This window comes from Convolutriloba macropyga, chromosome 2, assembly GCF_964194025.1.
Source record: "Convolutriloba macropyga chromosome 2, txConMacr16.3, whole genome shotgun sequence".
Taxonomy (NCBI): domain Eukaryota; kingdom Metazoa; phylum Xenacoelomorpha; order Acoela; family Convolutidae; genus Convolutriloba; species Convolutriloba macropyga.
This window is the reverse complement of record NC_134469.1, coordinates 33821731-33838608: the sequence shown is the minus strand read 5'-3', so window position 1 is coordinate 33838608 and position 16878 is coordinate 33821731. Positions and strand designations below refer to the sequence as shown.

The window sequence follows — 16878 nt, the reverse complement described above, 5'->3', positions numbered from 1 at the left end:
TTCTTTTAAATAACAGGAAACAAAATCCTACCAAACCGTTCACCAGCAAAGCTAAAATATGCAAGACAGGTTTTTACTAGAGTCACAAACAATCGCAACCATGAAATTATTTGTAATTTAATTTGAAAATAAAACTGATCTGCAAAGCAGTTTCGCCGATTACAGCGTTTCCACCGAACTCAGAGTGGGTTTTTTTCACTATAAGGCCATCAGAGTATGTTTCACATATAATATAACAGCAGTTTTCACTTGTGAATTTGGTTAGCATTGAACCCCAAACATTCCATTTGCCATGGCAATTTAACTTGACTCGTTGAATTAACCACTACAACAAGTGAGACAAGAAGTTCTAGTTTTTGAGTTGTTAAAAATGAATTTTCATTATATGTCGACACTGATGTTACTTTTTTATTATACTAATATTTATAGTCGCTATTATTAGAGGCTAATCATCAGGTGTGGTTCTAGGTGGAGTAGTGGTATTTAAGTGCTAATGCAGTCACTCCCACACAAAACGTTTCAGAACTATTGATTTAAGCCATTTTTAACAACAAACGAAAGCGGAAAATCTGCTGAATAGGCAGTTTCCGTTTTTGTTTTTGTTTTGAAAAGAGGGCCTGAAACTACATTTTTGAAAAAATATGGGTTGGCTGGATAGCACTTAAATACCACTACTATTTTCTCTGCTTAATATGGTACACATTTAAGCCGAAAATTGGGATGAGCGGGTCGGAGCATTGTGTGCGAAAAGCGCATTACCGAGCCCCCTGGCTACTACTATATTGAACTACTGCACTAATGCTACTTTAATCAGCTAACTATTCGTTGATGCTCACTGAAAACTTGTCTTCCATGAAGAGGTTGAGCTAGGAATACAATGTTTAAAATTAATCGGGAAACTATTTCAATTGGAGCACAGTTTTATTCAATCAATATGCAATACCCTCCAAGGAGACGAAGAAGAAGCTCAACACCCAGCCGATTTGCAAACAGAGCTCGGAAAAGAGTTCAGGCAGGCAAATTTTGATCAAGACTGCACTGTTTATCAACCTCCAGCTCACTATGAAAGGACCAGAACAAGTTCGCAGTCACAACATGATGAGAAAATTGAGAAGCAAGAACCTTCATCTAACTGTGGTGACGTCACATGCCATTGCCAGAATGACTATGAATCGTACTATGTTGACGCTCTTGAGGATCGTCTTAAGAAGTTACAAACCCGTAAACAGAAAGTCGGTTCTGGGCAGACAGAAAGAGCAACTAATCACGTGATCATTACTGCCGGAACGACTAGCCAAATTTATGAACCGAGCATTGAAAGCAGCGAAATAATCAAGGACCTGCCAAATAATGAAGGATCGAATATAAGCAGGAAAAATGGCGAACCGGATAAGTATATTTTTATCAACTCCTCTGCATTTAAATCAACTAAACTGTCGATTGAAAACTGTCATGAAGAAATTCATGAAAGTAATTGCTCTGACCAGCACCTGGATTTGTGTCCATATTCGGCTACGAATTTGCAGCGTAATCACATACTAGCTTGTATGGTAGCTACTGGTGCATGTTCTGGTTGTGCGTGTAACAAGTTGATCAAGACGTCTAGCCAGAAGTCACTTCGAGACAGCAAACGTTCAGTTACAGAACGTTCAAAAAAATTACAGAACGTTCAAAAAAGTTACAGTCAACGTTCAATGGATGACTTGCAAGACTGCTGTGCTCCAATTCCAGAAACCGCTAAGGAAGCTGTGAAATATCTCTATAAGCTTTCCGATATAGAGTTAGAAATCTTGTCAAACTTGCTGCCTCAAAATGCTGAGACAAAACTACTGATGGCAGTGAAAGATTTGACTAAAGTCAGTGTTAAAGCTTTGCTCAAAAGTTGTGCAAAATGGGAAAGTCCAACTTTGGACGAAATGAAAACTGCGTCTCAAAAGCTGAATTCACTCGAAAAACGCCATTTATTTGGGGCATTGAATTTGGAATTGGACCGAAAGGATGTATCAAAAGCCCTGGAAGCTTTAGATGTGAGGGACCAGCATTTGGCCATAGAAGACGCTGAAGTTGTCTCGATACCTGTGGAGAACATAATCAGAGCATTATCGAATTTGGAAATAGAGTTGATCGCAAATGTAATTGAACACCTTCCCGTTGCCTCAGTTATTGCGTTCATTCATCAAACAAGACCACAAAAACGACTTCAAATTCTTAAAGCTTTGCAAACATGTGCTTGTGGTAGGAGTGGTGGAGGGGGAAGTGATAGATGTACGTGTTTGCAAGGGGTGTCTGCAGGAACTGGAGATACAATTACCCAGGTTCTGGTGTGTGCTCCAAATCGTCCTGGTCGAGGACGCCCCAGACCAAAAGCACCCCTGATCTGACTGTCCCCGACCAAAAAGGCCCTTGATCAGACTCAGGCGCGCTCGATCATTTTTATGCGCTCGACTTACCTATGATCAGACTCATGCGGGCTCAACAGTTTCTGTGCGCTCGAAGTGCGCTCAACAGTTTCAATGTGTACCTGCGTTCAAATCCACTCCAGACTGATTGCGCTCGAAATTGTTTTCAAAGCTCTTGGGGAGAGTCTCTTAGAGCGCGGTTTTTTACAGTTTGTGTGGACGCAATTCTCCTTTAGTTGTTTGTTTGCAACTCCACCGTAGCCGGTCCCCAGCCCGGTTGAATAAAGAGGAGAAAAATACATCCAAAATATACTGGGAAAAACTCAAAGTCGGGTATGAAAATGAACTTGGAAAAATTTTCCTACCTTTGTTAGCTATTTTATCACTCGAAACCATCTCTGATCAAACCCACTTGGTTTTGAACTTGTTTCTGATCAGACTCAATTGCGTTCGAAAAAATTTCTCGTCGGAAAGCATCGAGCGTGTTACGTAGTAAATGAAAGAATGTTAGCCAATCGGAGTCGTGTATTTAAATACGCACAAAAATGGTTCCAATTTACGTATTAACGCCAAAAAAATCATATAACCCAATTTTAATAAAAATAACCACGACATGTACCAATTAAGGTGGTTTAGGGATGAACAGTTTTAGGTTATGTAAAGATTTGCTGACCGAATACATCATCAGACTAAAAAACCTGTCAAAGGAGCATCAAAAAGACATTGTCGTCTAAATACTTGTTGCTTTGAACGTCTTATTGCTAATACGTTGTTGAATTGTACGTGGGTTACTTTGTAACATTAGAGTTGCTATATTTTATATAGTTGCTGAATTTAATCCTCCGAACAACATTTTTTGTTACTAAGTTAATATTGGTGCCGCGAGACATTGAGTGAATGTTTGTACAGGTTGGCGTATTACCATCGGATAAAGCATCACTTCGCTTCTTGTGGCAGGAGGACCCACACCTAACCTTGTATTGTACGCGTCATATCTTGGGGTCTAAGGACTCGCACATTTGCGCTAATTAAGCACTATAGCGCACTGCGAGAGGCAATACCAAATTTTACTCCGAAGTTGAAAAAATCGTCCATGAAAAGTTTTAAAAGGACGATTACCTTGACTCAGTGGAGCCTCCTGAGAAAACCATCACTAGATCGGAGGAGTTGTTACATCTTCTCCATCTCGGTAGGTTCAAGCTTACTAAGTTTGTAAGCAATGTGCTAAAACTGGCTGATTGAATTGATGGTTCTCCACAACCTATTGAACGCAAAGTAATTGTTTTCACGCCACGAGGATTCACTGCACGTGCTTGGGCCAAAGTGGAACCGCAATTAAGACATCTTAGTTGTGAGTAGGTGTATAAGCCGCGCTATTACCAAGTCACTCACGCAGCGCTTGGTCCTAAGTCTAGTCTCGAAGGTCTTTGATCCCATTGGTCTTGTCGCACCGTTCACTGTTGCTGCTAGACGGCTTTTAAAAGACATCTCGCGTGCCAGAGGACAACAAGGGGTTGACGAACGCCCATGAGACGGGATTCAAAGAGCTTTGATTTAGAGTGTTGACTAACCGAGCCTTGAAAACATCAAAGTCCCTCAAAGTTACTTTAGTGGACCTTTCGATAAAATATAATTCGATTTGTTCGGCAACAGTTCCCAGGATATTTTCAGTGCCGTCGCATTCCTTCGAGCCCGAGTAACAACTCCTACAAAGGAAAAAAACATCTCGCATTTGCATTGGGGAAAGAGCGCAAGATGCCAATGAAAGTGATGACTGTCCCAAAACTGGAAGGAAATGCAAGCAGCTGTACTTGCCGCTAGGCTCAAAAACGGAATTATTCGGGCACTTCCTGTAACTGTTAAAGAAGTATTCATGTGGACAGACAGCACAAACGTACATCAATGGATTTACTCTATCGAAAAGCAATCAATCTTTGTTGCAAACCACGCTGGCGAAATTTCGGAGTATACCAGCGAAGACCAATGGCTCCACGTTGCAACTGAGCATAATCCAGCTGACGATGGCACGTGTGCAATGTTGGCTGAAGCTTTGCAGCTAAACTAAAGGTCCACATTTCTTAACTAATTCACGTTTCCCGTTCGTACCGAACAAAGACGCCAATAATAAAATCAAACTTGGCGTCAACAAAGCAGTCACTATAGAAGACACAGGATCTCTGGCTACATCCGTTAAAAAAACAAAAAAAGTCCAGTTCCGTTGTTTCCATTTAATAAATCTAGTTCTTATCAAAAGTGCTTGCGAATTGCCGCATACGTTTTCCGACTTTTGCCGATACATACCGGCTATCGCAGCCTCGATGGTAGCATTGCTGACCCTAGTGAGCTTGACGAAGCCGAGCGTTATCAAGTAATAGATGCAAGGAGAGCTTTTGAATTCAAAAGAAGGGTCTTTTTGAAAAATAATCTGTAAAGGGAGCAGCCGCATTGCTCCACATTCACTGTTCCTTAGTCCGAATTGACTAATCCGTTCCTCGGGCCAGACCAAGCGGTCAATGGGAGTTGGGTTTAACATAAAGTACCCAATCATCTTAGATGCACGTCAGCCGTTTGTAAAACTATTCTTTGAACATACCCAGGTAAAGCATTACCATCATGGCGTTGAGTACCTAAGCTCAATTGTGCGGAAACATACAGTACTGAAACTAAGATCACCTTTGCGTTCCATCAAAGCACACTGCCTGGGATGCCAAAAATTCCGAGCGGTAACTATGCAAACAATCATGTCTGAATTACCTAAGAAAAGACTTGCTGACCAGTCTCCGCCCTTCGCGAACACCGGCGTTGATTACTTTGGGTCGTTCTATGTTACTGTCCACCCTACTACTGAGAAGGGATGGGGATTCCTCTTCACCTATGTTACTACTCGCGCTGTCCATGTTGACAATGTTACATCCATGGAAACGAGTTTTTTATGGGAATTGAGCGGTTTGTGTCACGCAGGAGTTGACGTACGAGTGCCATGATTTGGTCGGACAATGGCAATAAGTTCATTGGAGCGAAAAAAGAACTCCCGGAAAGTATTGAAAATTGTGACGTTATCAACATTGCCGTTGACCTCGCTAACAAAGGTGTAATGTGGAGGTTCAATCCAACCAGAGCACTTCATCAGCGTGGTAACTGGGAGGTGGTTTTCAAGCGCGTGTTGTAACGGCTGCTCTCCTATCAAAGTCAAGGAAAACTTTACACCGCCCAGTTCGTTTCAGCGGTTTCAAATCTGTCCGGATATTGTGTTTTTGCAGTTAACTTTTGTGAACTGTAATATCCGCTATACTGTAGAATGCCATTGCATTACTTGATATTCAATAATGTCAAATAACTGCTTGTTCGGCTTTGCCGAATAACAAATAACTTTGCTTCAACTAAGCAAAAGTCCAAGATTTCAAATAACCAGGGAGTTTCAAATTAGATGTTTTCAATGATATCTCCTTAACCACAAATACTAGTGAGATAAAATTTCACAGGGTCATGAGCGTTAGGTATGCCTACTATCTGATGTAAAAATAAACAACTCTGGGTGAACTGCGTTGGTGGGGCTACCTTTTATGTTTTATACCAAATCTTAATACATGGGCGAAATACAAAGTTTTGTATATCTTTGTAACCAAGTTCTCAGATCTACCGATCAACTAACTGGAATCAGCGTAGGCAACTGGTAAATGAATGAAACAAGAACGAACAGTTTAACTGCTCTGTAACTCTACTTATTAGAACTTCGTTCCGCAATGTGAAAATTTGAGAATTTCAAAGTCAATTCAATTTTCAATAAGTCAGAGTAAAGTTAAGGCTGTACAATCACTAATTTGATCTACAGAAACAAGACACGATAACAAGTATTTTACCGCTCAAGAAAGTGTGCTTCAATACACACTGAATGTCAGTTTAATATGACCAAAATTGCAAATTTCTTCTGATTTTTGGTAGTTTTTCAAGCTCCTTTTATGCTGCTAGTCACGTGGATTTACATGTCAAATTCAACTGTTGATTGGTTGTAGATAATAATGTCGACAGAATGTGAACACTTTTCCATAACGTCACTTTTTCAGTGTAAATTTGATGTCATGGGAAATTTGTTAACCATGTAGAAGTTTTGTCGAATATTCTGTATCAATAACAGGTTGATTCGCAATCCAATCGCAAAGAATCTGATGCAATACTGTTAAGTCGTAGTATTGTTTTGCTGGTGCTTGAGGTATTTCGAGTTTGAGTTATAGTTTGACTTCATGAATGACGATTGTGTACTAATAATAGTTGCTAAATATAAATGTTGAACAAAATGAACAAATCCGTTTGGCTTCGATAGAATGTAGCATTAAATTTCGATTGTCACACTATCTTAGCTTTAAGGCCTGATATGGCCTTGAAGCGCTATTCAATTTGATTTCTGAGTTGTTAAGCTCAGCCGCAATATCGCCGGCCCTGTTTTCCATCGCGAAAACATCTTTTCCAGGTAGTACTGGGGCGAGCTTCACTACTGGTCTCTTGTACACTCCGTCGTTCGTTCGAACTATAGCTGATCGAATCACACCGTCGGACCCATCGATGGTCTCCGTAACTCGACCTAGGTTGTAATATCCACGCATATCACTATCTTCGATCAACCAAACGAGATCGCCTTCTTTAAGGGTTTCGTTCGCCGTAGATCGCCATTTTTGCCGATTATTCAGAGTTGGCAGATATTCTTTACGAAATCTGTCCCATATGAGATTTGCATCTGCTTGAGTTTGTCGAAAGAGCTTTCGATGATCAACAAATTCTTCCGCGCGTGGTAGGTAGGGTAAGCAAACGTTCTTGTTGCCAAGCAAGAAGTTATTGGGAGTCAATGCCTCCAAGTCATTAACATCTGAACTGACGGGAGTCAAAGCTCTTGAGTTTAAAATCTGTTCAACAATACACATCGTTGTTGAAAGAACGTCCTCGGTGACTGATCTGTTCACCAACACTGCACACATTACTTTCTTGCAACTTCTCACCAACCGCTCCCATACTCCTCCAAAGTGAGGTGCTGCGGGTGGGTTGAACTTCCCTCTGATTCCTCGTTGAATTAGATGTTCTTCGATCCCTTCTTTGTACAATTCCGCAACGTACTCTGCAAACTCTCTTTCAGCTCCAACAAAATTTGTCCCGTTGTCGCTGATGATCGTATTCGGTTTGCCTCTTCGAGCAATAAATCTCATTATTGCATTGAGACAACTATCTGTGTCCAACTTGGGTACCACTTCTATATGCACCGCTCTCATAGTTAGACAAGTAAAGAGACAACACCATCGCTTTTCGTTTCTGCGCCCAATCTTCACAATGAAAGGGCCAAAGTAGTCGACTCCAACATTTGTAAAGGCTGTTGAAGCATCTAACCGCTCTTCGGGTAGATCTGCCATGACTGGTGCTATCGTTTGTGCTCTGCCTTCTCTGCAAGTAACACACTTGTTCTTGATTGATCTTAAGGCGTTCCGTATGCCTAATATCCACATCTTCTGGTGAACAATGTTTCTCACATGCTCAGTGCCTTCGTGATTGTCCTTGTGCTCGTTTCGCAAGAATAATTCAACCGCATGATGTTTCCAATGTAGCAAAATTGGATGCTTTGCATTGAAGTCCAACTGACTTTTGCCTATTCTGCCTTTGGCTCGAATAAGTCCTTCTTCATCCAGGAAGGGGGAGAATTGTAGAAATTTGCTGACTTTTGGAATTTCCTTTTCAGCTTTGAGAGATTTCATCTCTTCACCGAACTGTTCTTGTTGTAGTAGTTTGAAGATTGTTGCTTTTGCCTTTTCTCTTTCTTCAATGCTGACTACGAGGGTTGCTGGTTTGTGTTTGCTCGATGCTCGCTGTACGTATGCCACTGTATTCACTAGTCTGTTAAAGTTACTGAATCGTTCCCACTGGATAACAGCTTTCTTCTCTTCGGCCTGTATCATGAAGACTGACGAGGGTATATTCTCTTCATCTGAGGCAAATATGAGGTTCACTTGCTGTGGCCATTCACTTTCTGGTTGTTTCAACCAGGCCGGCCCAGTGAGCCACTCACTTCTCTTGAGTTCTTCAATGTTGATCGCTCTCGTGCCAATGTCAGCTGGGTTGTTGATACCGCTCACATGTTTCCACTGTGAAACATCAGTTGTATCTAGTATCTCAGCCACTCGGTTGGCCACAAACACTTATTGTTTGCGATGGGAACTGTGTATCCACTGCAATACTGTAGTTGAATCTGACCAAAAACTGCAACTATTTATCTGCATTTCATGTTCCTTGACTATCTGTTCTTTCAATCTCACTGCCATGACTGCCGCTTGCAACTCCAATCGTGGTATTGAAAGATGCATCATCGGTGCCACTCTGCATTTTCCAATGACAAATGCTAAGTCAGCTGAGTATTCTTTCGGTTGTGAACGTAGATAGGCCACTGCACACATCGTGTCTTCAGATGCGTCAGCAAACACATGAAGCTCAGTTTTATCCCTCTCTCTGTTGAAGTATCTTCTATCGATGCTTGTTTCAGCCACTATTGGAAGTTGTTCTTTCCATCTCAGGAATTCTTCCTCTTCACTGGGCTCCACTTTGTTGTCCCAATGTTGTCCATTCTTAGTCCAGATGCCTTTCAGAAGTCGTCTCATGTGAACACTGAACGGAGCAAACAATCCGATCGGGTCGAATACTGAAGATACCAATGACAGAATCTTCCTCTGGGTTATAGGGGTTTCCATTTCCTTGTTGGTACCTCTACACACTTGAAGGCTATCCTCAGTAACGGTCCATTGTAGTCCTAGCACTGAGGATCCCTCCGTACTGGGTTCCACTTCGACTTGCTTTTTGTTGCTGATTGACTTCAAGTCCTCTGGGATTGCTTCGGTAACCTAACCTCATCGTTGTTGCTTATCCACTTCTTCAGCTCGAATCCGTGTTGTGAGAGAAGAGGTTGTAGTTGATTGAAGACTTGAATTGCTTCTTCAGGGGTTTCTACCGATTTGATGAAATCGTCCATGTAGAAGTTGTTTTGTATTGCCTTGGTTGCTATTGGATAATCTTCTTCGTTGTCCAGTCCCACTCGCTTGAGAGCATAGTTTGCAGAAGTTGGAGAACTCCTAGCTCCAAATACGTGACGCTGATATTCGTATATCTGAACAGGTTCGTTAGTTCTTGGACGCCATAAAAACCTCAAGCAACTTCTATCCTGTTCGGGAACTTGCACTTGTAGAAACATCGATTCGATGTCAGCTGTTAGGGCTATTGGTCCTTCACGGAATCTGAATATTGTTCCAATCAACCCATGTAGCAGATCAGGTCCTGCTAGTAGCTTATCATTTAGGCATATGTCTTTGTACTTTGATGCGGCATTGCAAACACGTCTTACTTTGCCAGGCTTGTTCGGGTTTAGCACTGGATGATGTGGCAAATACCATTCTTTCCCGAAGGTGCCTTTCATTTCGGACTCGGCCAATATCTTTACGAATCCTTTTTCTACATCTGTATCTATTGACTGTTGATACAAATTCTTCAGGTTTTGGTCCCTTTGGAATCTTCGCTCCAGTGAGTAAAGCTGACCCAAGGCTGAGCTGTAGTTGTTCGGTAGGTTTGGCTCTGGTTCACTCCACAGCATTCCCACTTCGTACCGCTTGCCTGTGAATTTGTCGTACTCTCTAGCATTTTTTGTGCCTGCAGTTCCTTTTTTGACTGACTGACGACGTTGATTTTGGAAGCATAGGTTTCTATGTCCCACCAGGTTTGGATATTCTCAGCCACTTTCACATCATCAGTGAAGGCGAAATGACAAACATTTTGTCTTCTTTTGCCCGTCATGGGTCCACTGACTACCCATCCTAGCTCTGTTAGAACGGCGAAAAGTTCACTTCGGGTTCCTATCTTGTAGTCCAATGGTCGTTGTAGCTCATAAGCATCTTGACCAAGGATGATGCCAACTTCCATCAAGTTGAAGCTTTTGTTGGGTAAAACACTCAAGTGGTTGAAGCTTTGCTTCAGCTTGTTGTAGTTGTAGTTTGTGTTTCCCAAGGAGATTGACGGGTGTGCAAACGCCTCGATTGAATGCACCTTTGAATGTAGTCCCTTTATTTTGAGAGGAACCTTTTCTGTCTTCAGGTCCTTTGTTCCGTGTATGCCAGCTATGTTGAGCGTCACAACGGTGCCTTGGGCCCGTAACTTCTCTTGCACACTTTGATTGATGAATGAAACCGTTGATCCACTATCGAGGAAAGCATATGTGTTCAGCCTGTTGCCACCGCTCTGTATTGAGACAGGAACTATCTGAAGAACGCTAGTAACTTCGTTACTCTGGTTGATTGTTGCTGCGCTTACGTTGACTGCGTGATTGCCCTCGTCCATTTGGTTTTCTGAGTGTAGCAATCGGTTGTGCTTCTTGATGCATCCATTGATGCCGCACGCATTGACTTTACAATCTTTGATTGCATGTCCTTTGCCTAGACATCCGTAACATAAGCGTTGCTTCCTCACTGCTGCGTACCGATCATTCACACTCATGTTTCTGAATAGTGGACAGTTCCATATTTTATGAGTTCCATCAGCTAGTGGACAGTGATCACTTTGCGTTTGCTTCGTTTCTTTCACGTTGGAACTTGCACTGAAGTTCGATGTTTTCGAGAACCGTTTGTCTCTATTTGTGCTTCTTCGGTCTTCTTCTCTTCGCTCTCCCTTGAAAGCTGAAAACCCTTCGTGCACGAATGCTATCCTTGATAGCCATTTTTCAAACATAATCAGATCAGGCCAATCTTCATCTTTATCATCAACATAGAACCACCACTTCTCTTTGAGAACTTGGGGTAGTTTATCTACTGCCATATACAATGTCGAGCTTGATTGCAGATCACCAATCTGCTTGTACTCTTTGAGCACATTCACAAAGTTCGAAACAATAACTGAGAAACTGATCAGACCTGTTGAGTCGTGTGGTTTCACCTGACTTGCTTTGCGAAGGCTCTCCAGTTGTGCATCAATGATCACATGAGGCCTTCCAAATTTCCTCTCCAGAATGCTCCATGCAGCACCATAAAACTGTCCAGAATAGCCCATTCCAGAGATTGCTGACCTTGCCTTGCCTGTCAGTAGAGTCTTCAGATGGCTCATCTTCTCTGAGTCTGGTATTGGTCGTTGATCCACTGTAGCAATGAACATACTAGACCACTCCGGCCATTCGAGAGGGTTGCCGTCGAAGTTGTTCAACTTCAGCTTTGGTAGGCTACTACTACCTGAATAGCCAGTGTTGTATCATATTAGACCAGCTCTGGGGGAAACGTCTCGGTCTTCAACACTTGAGGATCGGTCTCGTGAACTGCGATATCGTGAGAAGTGACTTTGCCTGTTCACTTCAGGGGTTACTTCGAAGCGAGCTGCTGATCGATCTGGTGTTAGAAGGTTGTCGATTCTGCTGGCCCAGTCAGAGGCATCTCTCTTCTTGGGGGTCCAGTTGAAAGGTGATTTGTCTCGAGCACCAGTTGATTGGGAACGAGCATCATCGTTTTCTAATGCCGTTCTCTTCACTTTGAGCTCCAGCTCACGCTCTTCCTCCAGCAGTTGATGCTTGGTTTCCAGTTCCTTCATTTGCATTTCCAGCTCTAGCCTCCTCCGCTCGAACCGTGCCTGTTCAATTCGCATCTTGGTTTCAAACTCGATATCAAACTTCTTCATCCTTTCCTCGCGCCTTTGCTTTGCTGAAGATGTTTCCGAAACATTCTCCGTCTCTTGGCCACTTGCTGTTGCTCCATTTTGCACTGTTTGAGCAACTGGGCTGTCCGTTGGGTAGTTGTTGTGGCTCTCGCTGTCATTCACAGCTTGGGTTGCGTTGTTTTGCTCTGCATTCATTTCTGGTTGCGTGCCTTTGCTTATATATGAAAGCCAATGATAGTCCAAACTTGCTTTGCGCTTCCTTGCTTCTTTCAGATGCTCTTCAACGAAATTAGCTTGGTAGGGCACAAGCTTGTTTCGACGTTGCAGTTGCTTGGGTATTTCTTCCTCTAGAAGGTGAACAGTCTGTTGGTAGAGGGCCTTTAGTTTGTTGGGTCGATCTGAGTCTTCAATTATTTTGTAGCCAATCGCTGTTTTAGTGTTGACTTCTTCCAATAAATCTTGGAATTTCTTGTCGTACCTTTGAGCTGCTAATTGAAGCTCCTCTCTGCTGGTTGTGCAGGGATTGCCTGGTTGCCTTTTGCTTTGCTTGTTCCGTTTAAAAGAGGTCAATTCTTCAACGTGTTTTGTGAATTGCACTCTTCTGTTCGCCTCACTAGCCTGTTGCTGTTGATTTGTTTGATTCTCTTTCGGGGTTGCCTTCGGCAATCTCTTCATCAGGTAGGACAGCAGTTTGCCTTCCACTGTCCGGGTCGGCGGACCAAATGTAACGGCTGCTCTCCTATCAAAGTCAAGGAAAACTTTACACCGCCCAGTTCGTTTCAGCGGTTTCAAATCTGTCCGGATATTCAAATCTGTGTTTTTGCAGTTAACTTTTGTGAACTGTATTATCCGCTATACTGTAGAATGCCGTTGCATTACTTGATATTCAATAATGTCAAATAACTGCTTGTTCGGCTTTGCCGAATAACAAATAACTTTGCTTCAACTAAGCAAAAGTCCAAGATTTCAAATAACCAGGGAGTCTCAAATTAGATGTTTTCAATGATATCTCCTTAACCAAAAATACTAGTGAGATAAAATTTCACAGGGTTATGAGCGTTAGGTAGGCCTACTATCTGATGTAAAAATAAACAACCATGGGTAAACTGCGTTGGTGGGGCTACCTTTTATGTTTTATACCCAATCTTAATACATGGGCGAAATACAAAGTTTTGTATATCTTTTTAACCAAGTTCTCAGATCTACCGATCAACTAACTGGAATCAGCCTAGGCAACTGGTAAATGAATGAAACAAGAACGAACAGTTTAACTGCTCTGTAACTCTACTTATTAGAACTTCGTTCCGCAATGTGAAAATTTGAGAATTTCAAAGTCAATTCTATTTTCAATAAGTCAGAGTAAAGTTAAGGCTGTACAATCACTAATTTGATCTACAGAAACAAGACACGATAACAAGTTATTTACCGCTCAAGAAAGTGTGCTTCAATACGCACTGTATGTCAGTTTAATATGACCAAAATTGCAAATTTCTTCTGATTTTTGGTAGTTTTTCAAGCTCCTTTTATGCTGCTAGTCACGTGGATTTACATGTCAAATTCAACTGTTGACTGGTTGTAGATAATAATGTCGACAGAATGTGAACACTTTTCCAAAACGTCACTTTTTCAGTGTAAATTTGATGTCATGGGAAATTTGTTAACCATGTAGAAGTTTTGTCGAATATTCTGTATCAATAACAGGTTGATTCGCAATCCAATCGCAAAGAATCTGATGCAATACTGTTAAGTCGTAGTATTGTTTTGCTGGTGCTTGAGGTAGTTCGAGTTTGAGTTATAGTTTGACTTCATGAATGACGATTGTGTACTAATAATAGTTGCTAAATATAAATGTTGAACAAAATGAACAAATCCGTTTGGCTTCGATAGAATGTAGCAATAAATTTCGATTGTCACACTATCTTAGCTTTAAGGCTTGATATGGCCTTGAAGCGCTATTCAATTTGATTTTTGAGTTGTTAAGCTCAGCCGCAATACGTGTAGTACACTATTCGTGGCACGCGTCGTCTCAAGGATGAGGTCTGCATACTACCTTTTGTCCTTTCGCGTCTTTTAACATCCCTACCGGTGATCCGTGCAATCTGAACGCTATAGCGCCCAACCACTTTCTAGGAGAATACTCTACTAGTATCCCGTCTCTTGTCGGCAATAGTGAATCCGATCATCGTACACGTTACGCCCGTGCGCAGTCGTACGCTAGCGCTATTTGGCCCCGTTGGATCAGAAAGTACGTACCAACGCTGAACTGACGTTCTAAGTGGTGGACGCCTGCCGAGCAACACCTTGTGACCAGTGACTTGGTTTGGGTAGTTGAGGAAACCAACTCTAGAGGTTACTGCCCTACGGCTCGGTTTATGGAAATCCGTTTCTCTTCCCGGGCGGAGGATGTTATCAAGTAAATGAAAGAATATTAGCCAATAAGAATCGACTATTTAAATACACAGAAAGTTGTGCCAATTTACGTATTAACGCCAGAGAAAGTTTGTATAACCTAATTTCAAGTAATTAAAACCACGATATGTACCAATTTAGGTGATTTTCGGCTGAACATTTTAAGTTATTGTAAAGAATTGCAGACCGATTATGCAACGATTTTGACGTCAATAAAAGACTAAAAAAGCTGTCAAAAGAGCATCACAAAGACTTTGCCGTCTAAATACTTGTTGCTTTGAACGTCTTATTGCTAATACTTTGTTGAATTGTACGGACGTTACTTTGTAACCTTAAAGTTGCTATATATTAAATAGTTGCTGAATTTAATCCTCCGAACTACAGTTTTCGTTGGTGAGTTAATAGTGCGCAGGGTTATCGAAGATCTGCGCTCGAAGCATTTCTGATCAGACCCAATTGCGCTCGAAGACGTTTATGATCAGACCCAGTTGCGCTCGAAGCCATTTATGATCAGACTCAAGTGCACTTGAGTCCGCCTACGATCGGACTCAAGTGCACTCGCTCCACCTTCCAGAAACTGTAATTTCGAGCGCAAAAAGGTCAGGTGTGCGCTCGAAATGGTCTGGACCAGGACGATTTAGAGCGCACACCTCAAACAGGGTAATCCATATCGGAAAACTGTGTGCTGTTCTTCAAGTCAAACTTCGCCTATAAGCAGGTTCTGTGAGCGCAAAGACAGAAATTGTCCTGAACGCTGGGCACCATTGGACCGCGGCCGATGTTTTTGCTTCTCAAACGGTGAAAGTGAGACTGGTCGTTGTCCCTGCAAAGAGTCGAAAAGTGGAGAACCGAATACACCAATCAATCAAGTTCAACAAGGGCATAACTTTGAATCTATATCTTACTTCAAAAAAAGTGATGGCCCCAAGTATGATAATGATGGCGAAACTTGTGGCAACACCGGTGACCCATACAACAGGCGAGAAGACGACAGTATAGAAAACTCACACGATGATAACCTTTGTCGCTGTAGTACGAATCAGAACAATCGTAAACAAACAAACAAGAATCAAAACAATGACGACGACTTTTACTTTGAGTCTTATCCACAAATTTCAATGCCAACTGACTTGAACCCGGCAGGAAGATATATGTCGTCTTGGAAAAGAAGACAGGTTTTTCAAAAGGATCCTAATCAGTACAAAAAGAGGGCAATTCAAGATGAGCGATACTGTCACGGACTTGGTACAAGGCTTCAGAATCGCTTTGATCAACAAAGTGTCCATATTTGTGATGCGTTGGAAGCGAGAGTTGCTAGTGACGGGGCAGATGAAACGTTTTCGAAATGCATGTGCAGGGATAACAGCTTTCAAGATTTAAGGTACAGTTAGAAAAAGTTGAGGTGATTTTTAAAGATGATCTTATAAAATGTAACTAGGGGAGATGCAATAAAATGAGATTTTCTGATCACAGCTGTCATCCTTAATTTAAAGCGTATGCTTAATTGTTCGTGTACCTAAACTTCAGTGTATCATTACTGCCCGGGTCGAGAAATGCGGTGAAAACAAAAATAATTTACACCGCGTATTTCTTACATATTTTTGCGGTGAATGCGGTGAATCACGGTAATATATTTGTTTTCACCGCGTTCTCGGTATTCTTACAATGAACACTTCCATACAGGGTTTCGAACCTCTAGGCCCCTGCATGTCTTCTACTTCTTATTCCAGTACGTCAACTGCCACTTACTTCAACGCTATTTCTTTTAAATTAGATTCAGTAATCGTTGGAAAGCAAATGCGTTGAATTTTTGTAAGAAATGTGCGGAAACAAGTGAGACTGGGACCATTCAATCCAAATTTCTCGTAGAAATGGCCGTATGCGCTCTCATTTTTACAAAGCGTTTTTGGGGCTAGCACGAAAACTTGAGACAATTTTCTGCCACTTGTTTCTAAGCGATAAGTCACTATAAATGTGACTTATTTCCTCAACACCCTTTACTGCGGTTACAGTGACTAATAATTAAATGAAAGAAGACCTAATTCACTTTAGAAGTTTCCTTCTCGGTACTATTACTGGATTAAGAAGAAAATAAACGAATTTACAATTAGCCATAGAACTGTGAGTCTTTGAATGGTCTCAGTAATTTACTAATAAAGTTTGGGGAAATAGTTTGAGGCTAAATACATGGCCAAAAAAGTGCGATTGGTTACTCGTGAATACCTGTCATTACTCTTGACATAATGTAATCCCTTTCCACAGTATAAGTATTTTATTTCCATGTTTTGCTCAACAAACTTCTATCATAGAAAATATATCTGAATCCTGGAAAGTGAGGGACACATTTTTGTCACTAGATTCTAATAAAAGCAAAATTTGTAGAAAATTGCCTTTTCGGACATTGGCCAGGTAATGA

At 41.6% G+C, this 16878-nt stretch overlaps 1 protein-coding gene across 1 annotated transcript in view; it reads left to right on the top strand.

The window, feature by feature from the left end:
- Positions 1-16878, top strand: part of LOC142334884 (uncharacterized) — a 71949-nt gene that overhangs the window by 49498 nt on the left and 5573 nt on the right. The window contains exons 7-8 of the mRNA XM_075383209.1: positions 920-2321; positions 15122-15843. Of these exons, the coding sequence (XP_075239324.1) occupies positions 920-2321; positions 15122-15843 (2124 nt within the window). The remainder of the gene's footprint in view (positions 1-919; positions 2322-15121; positions 15844-16878) is intronic.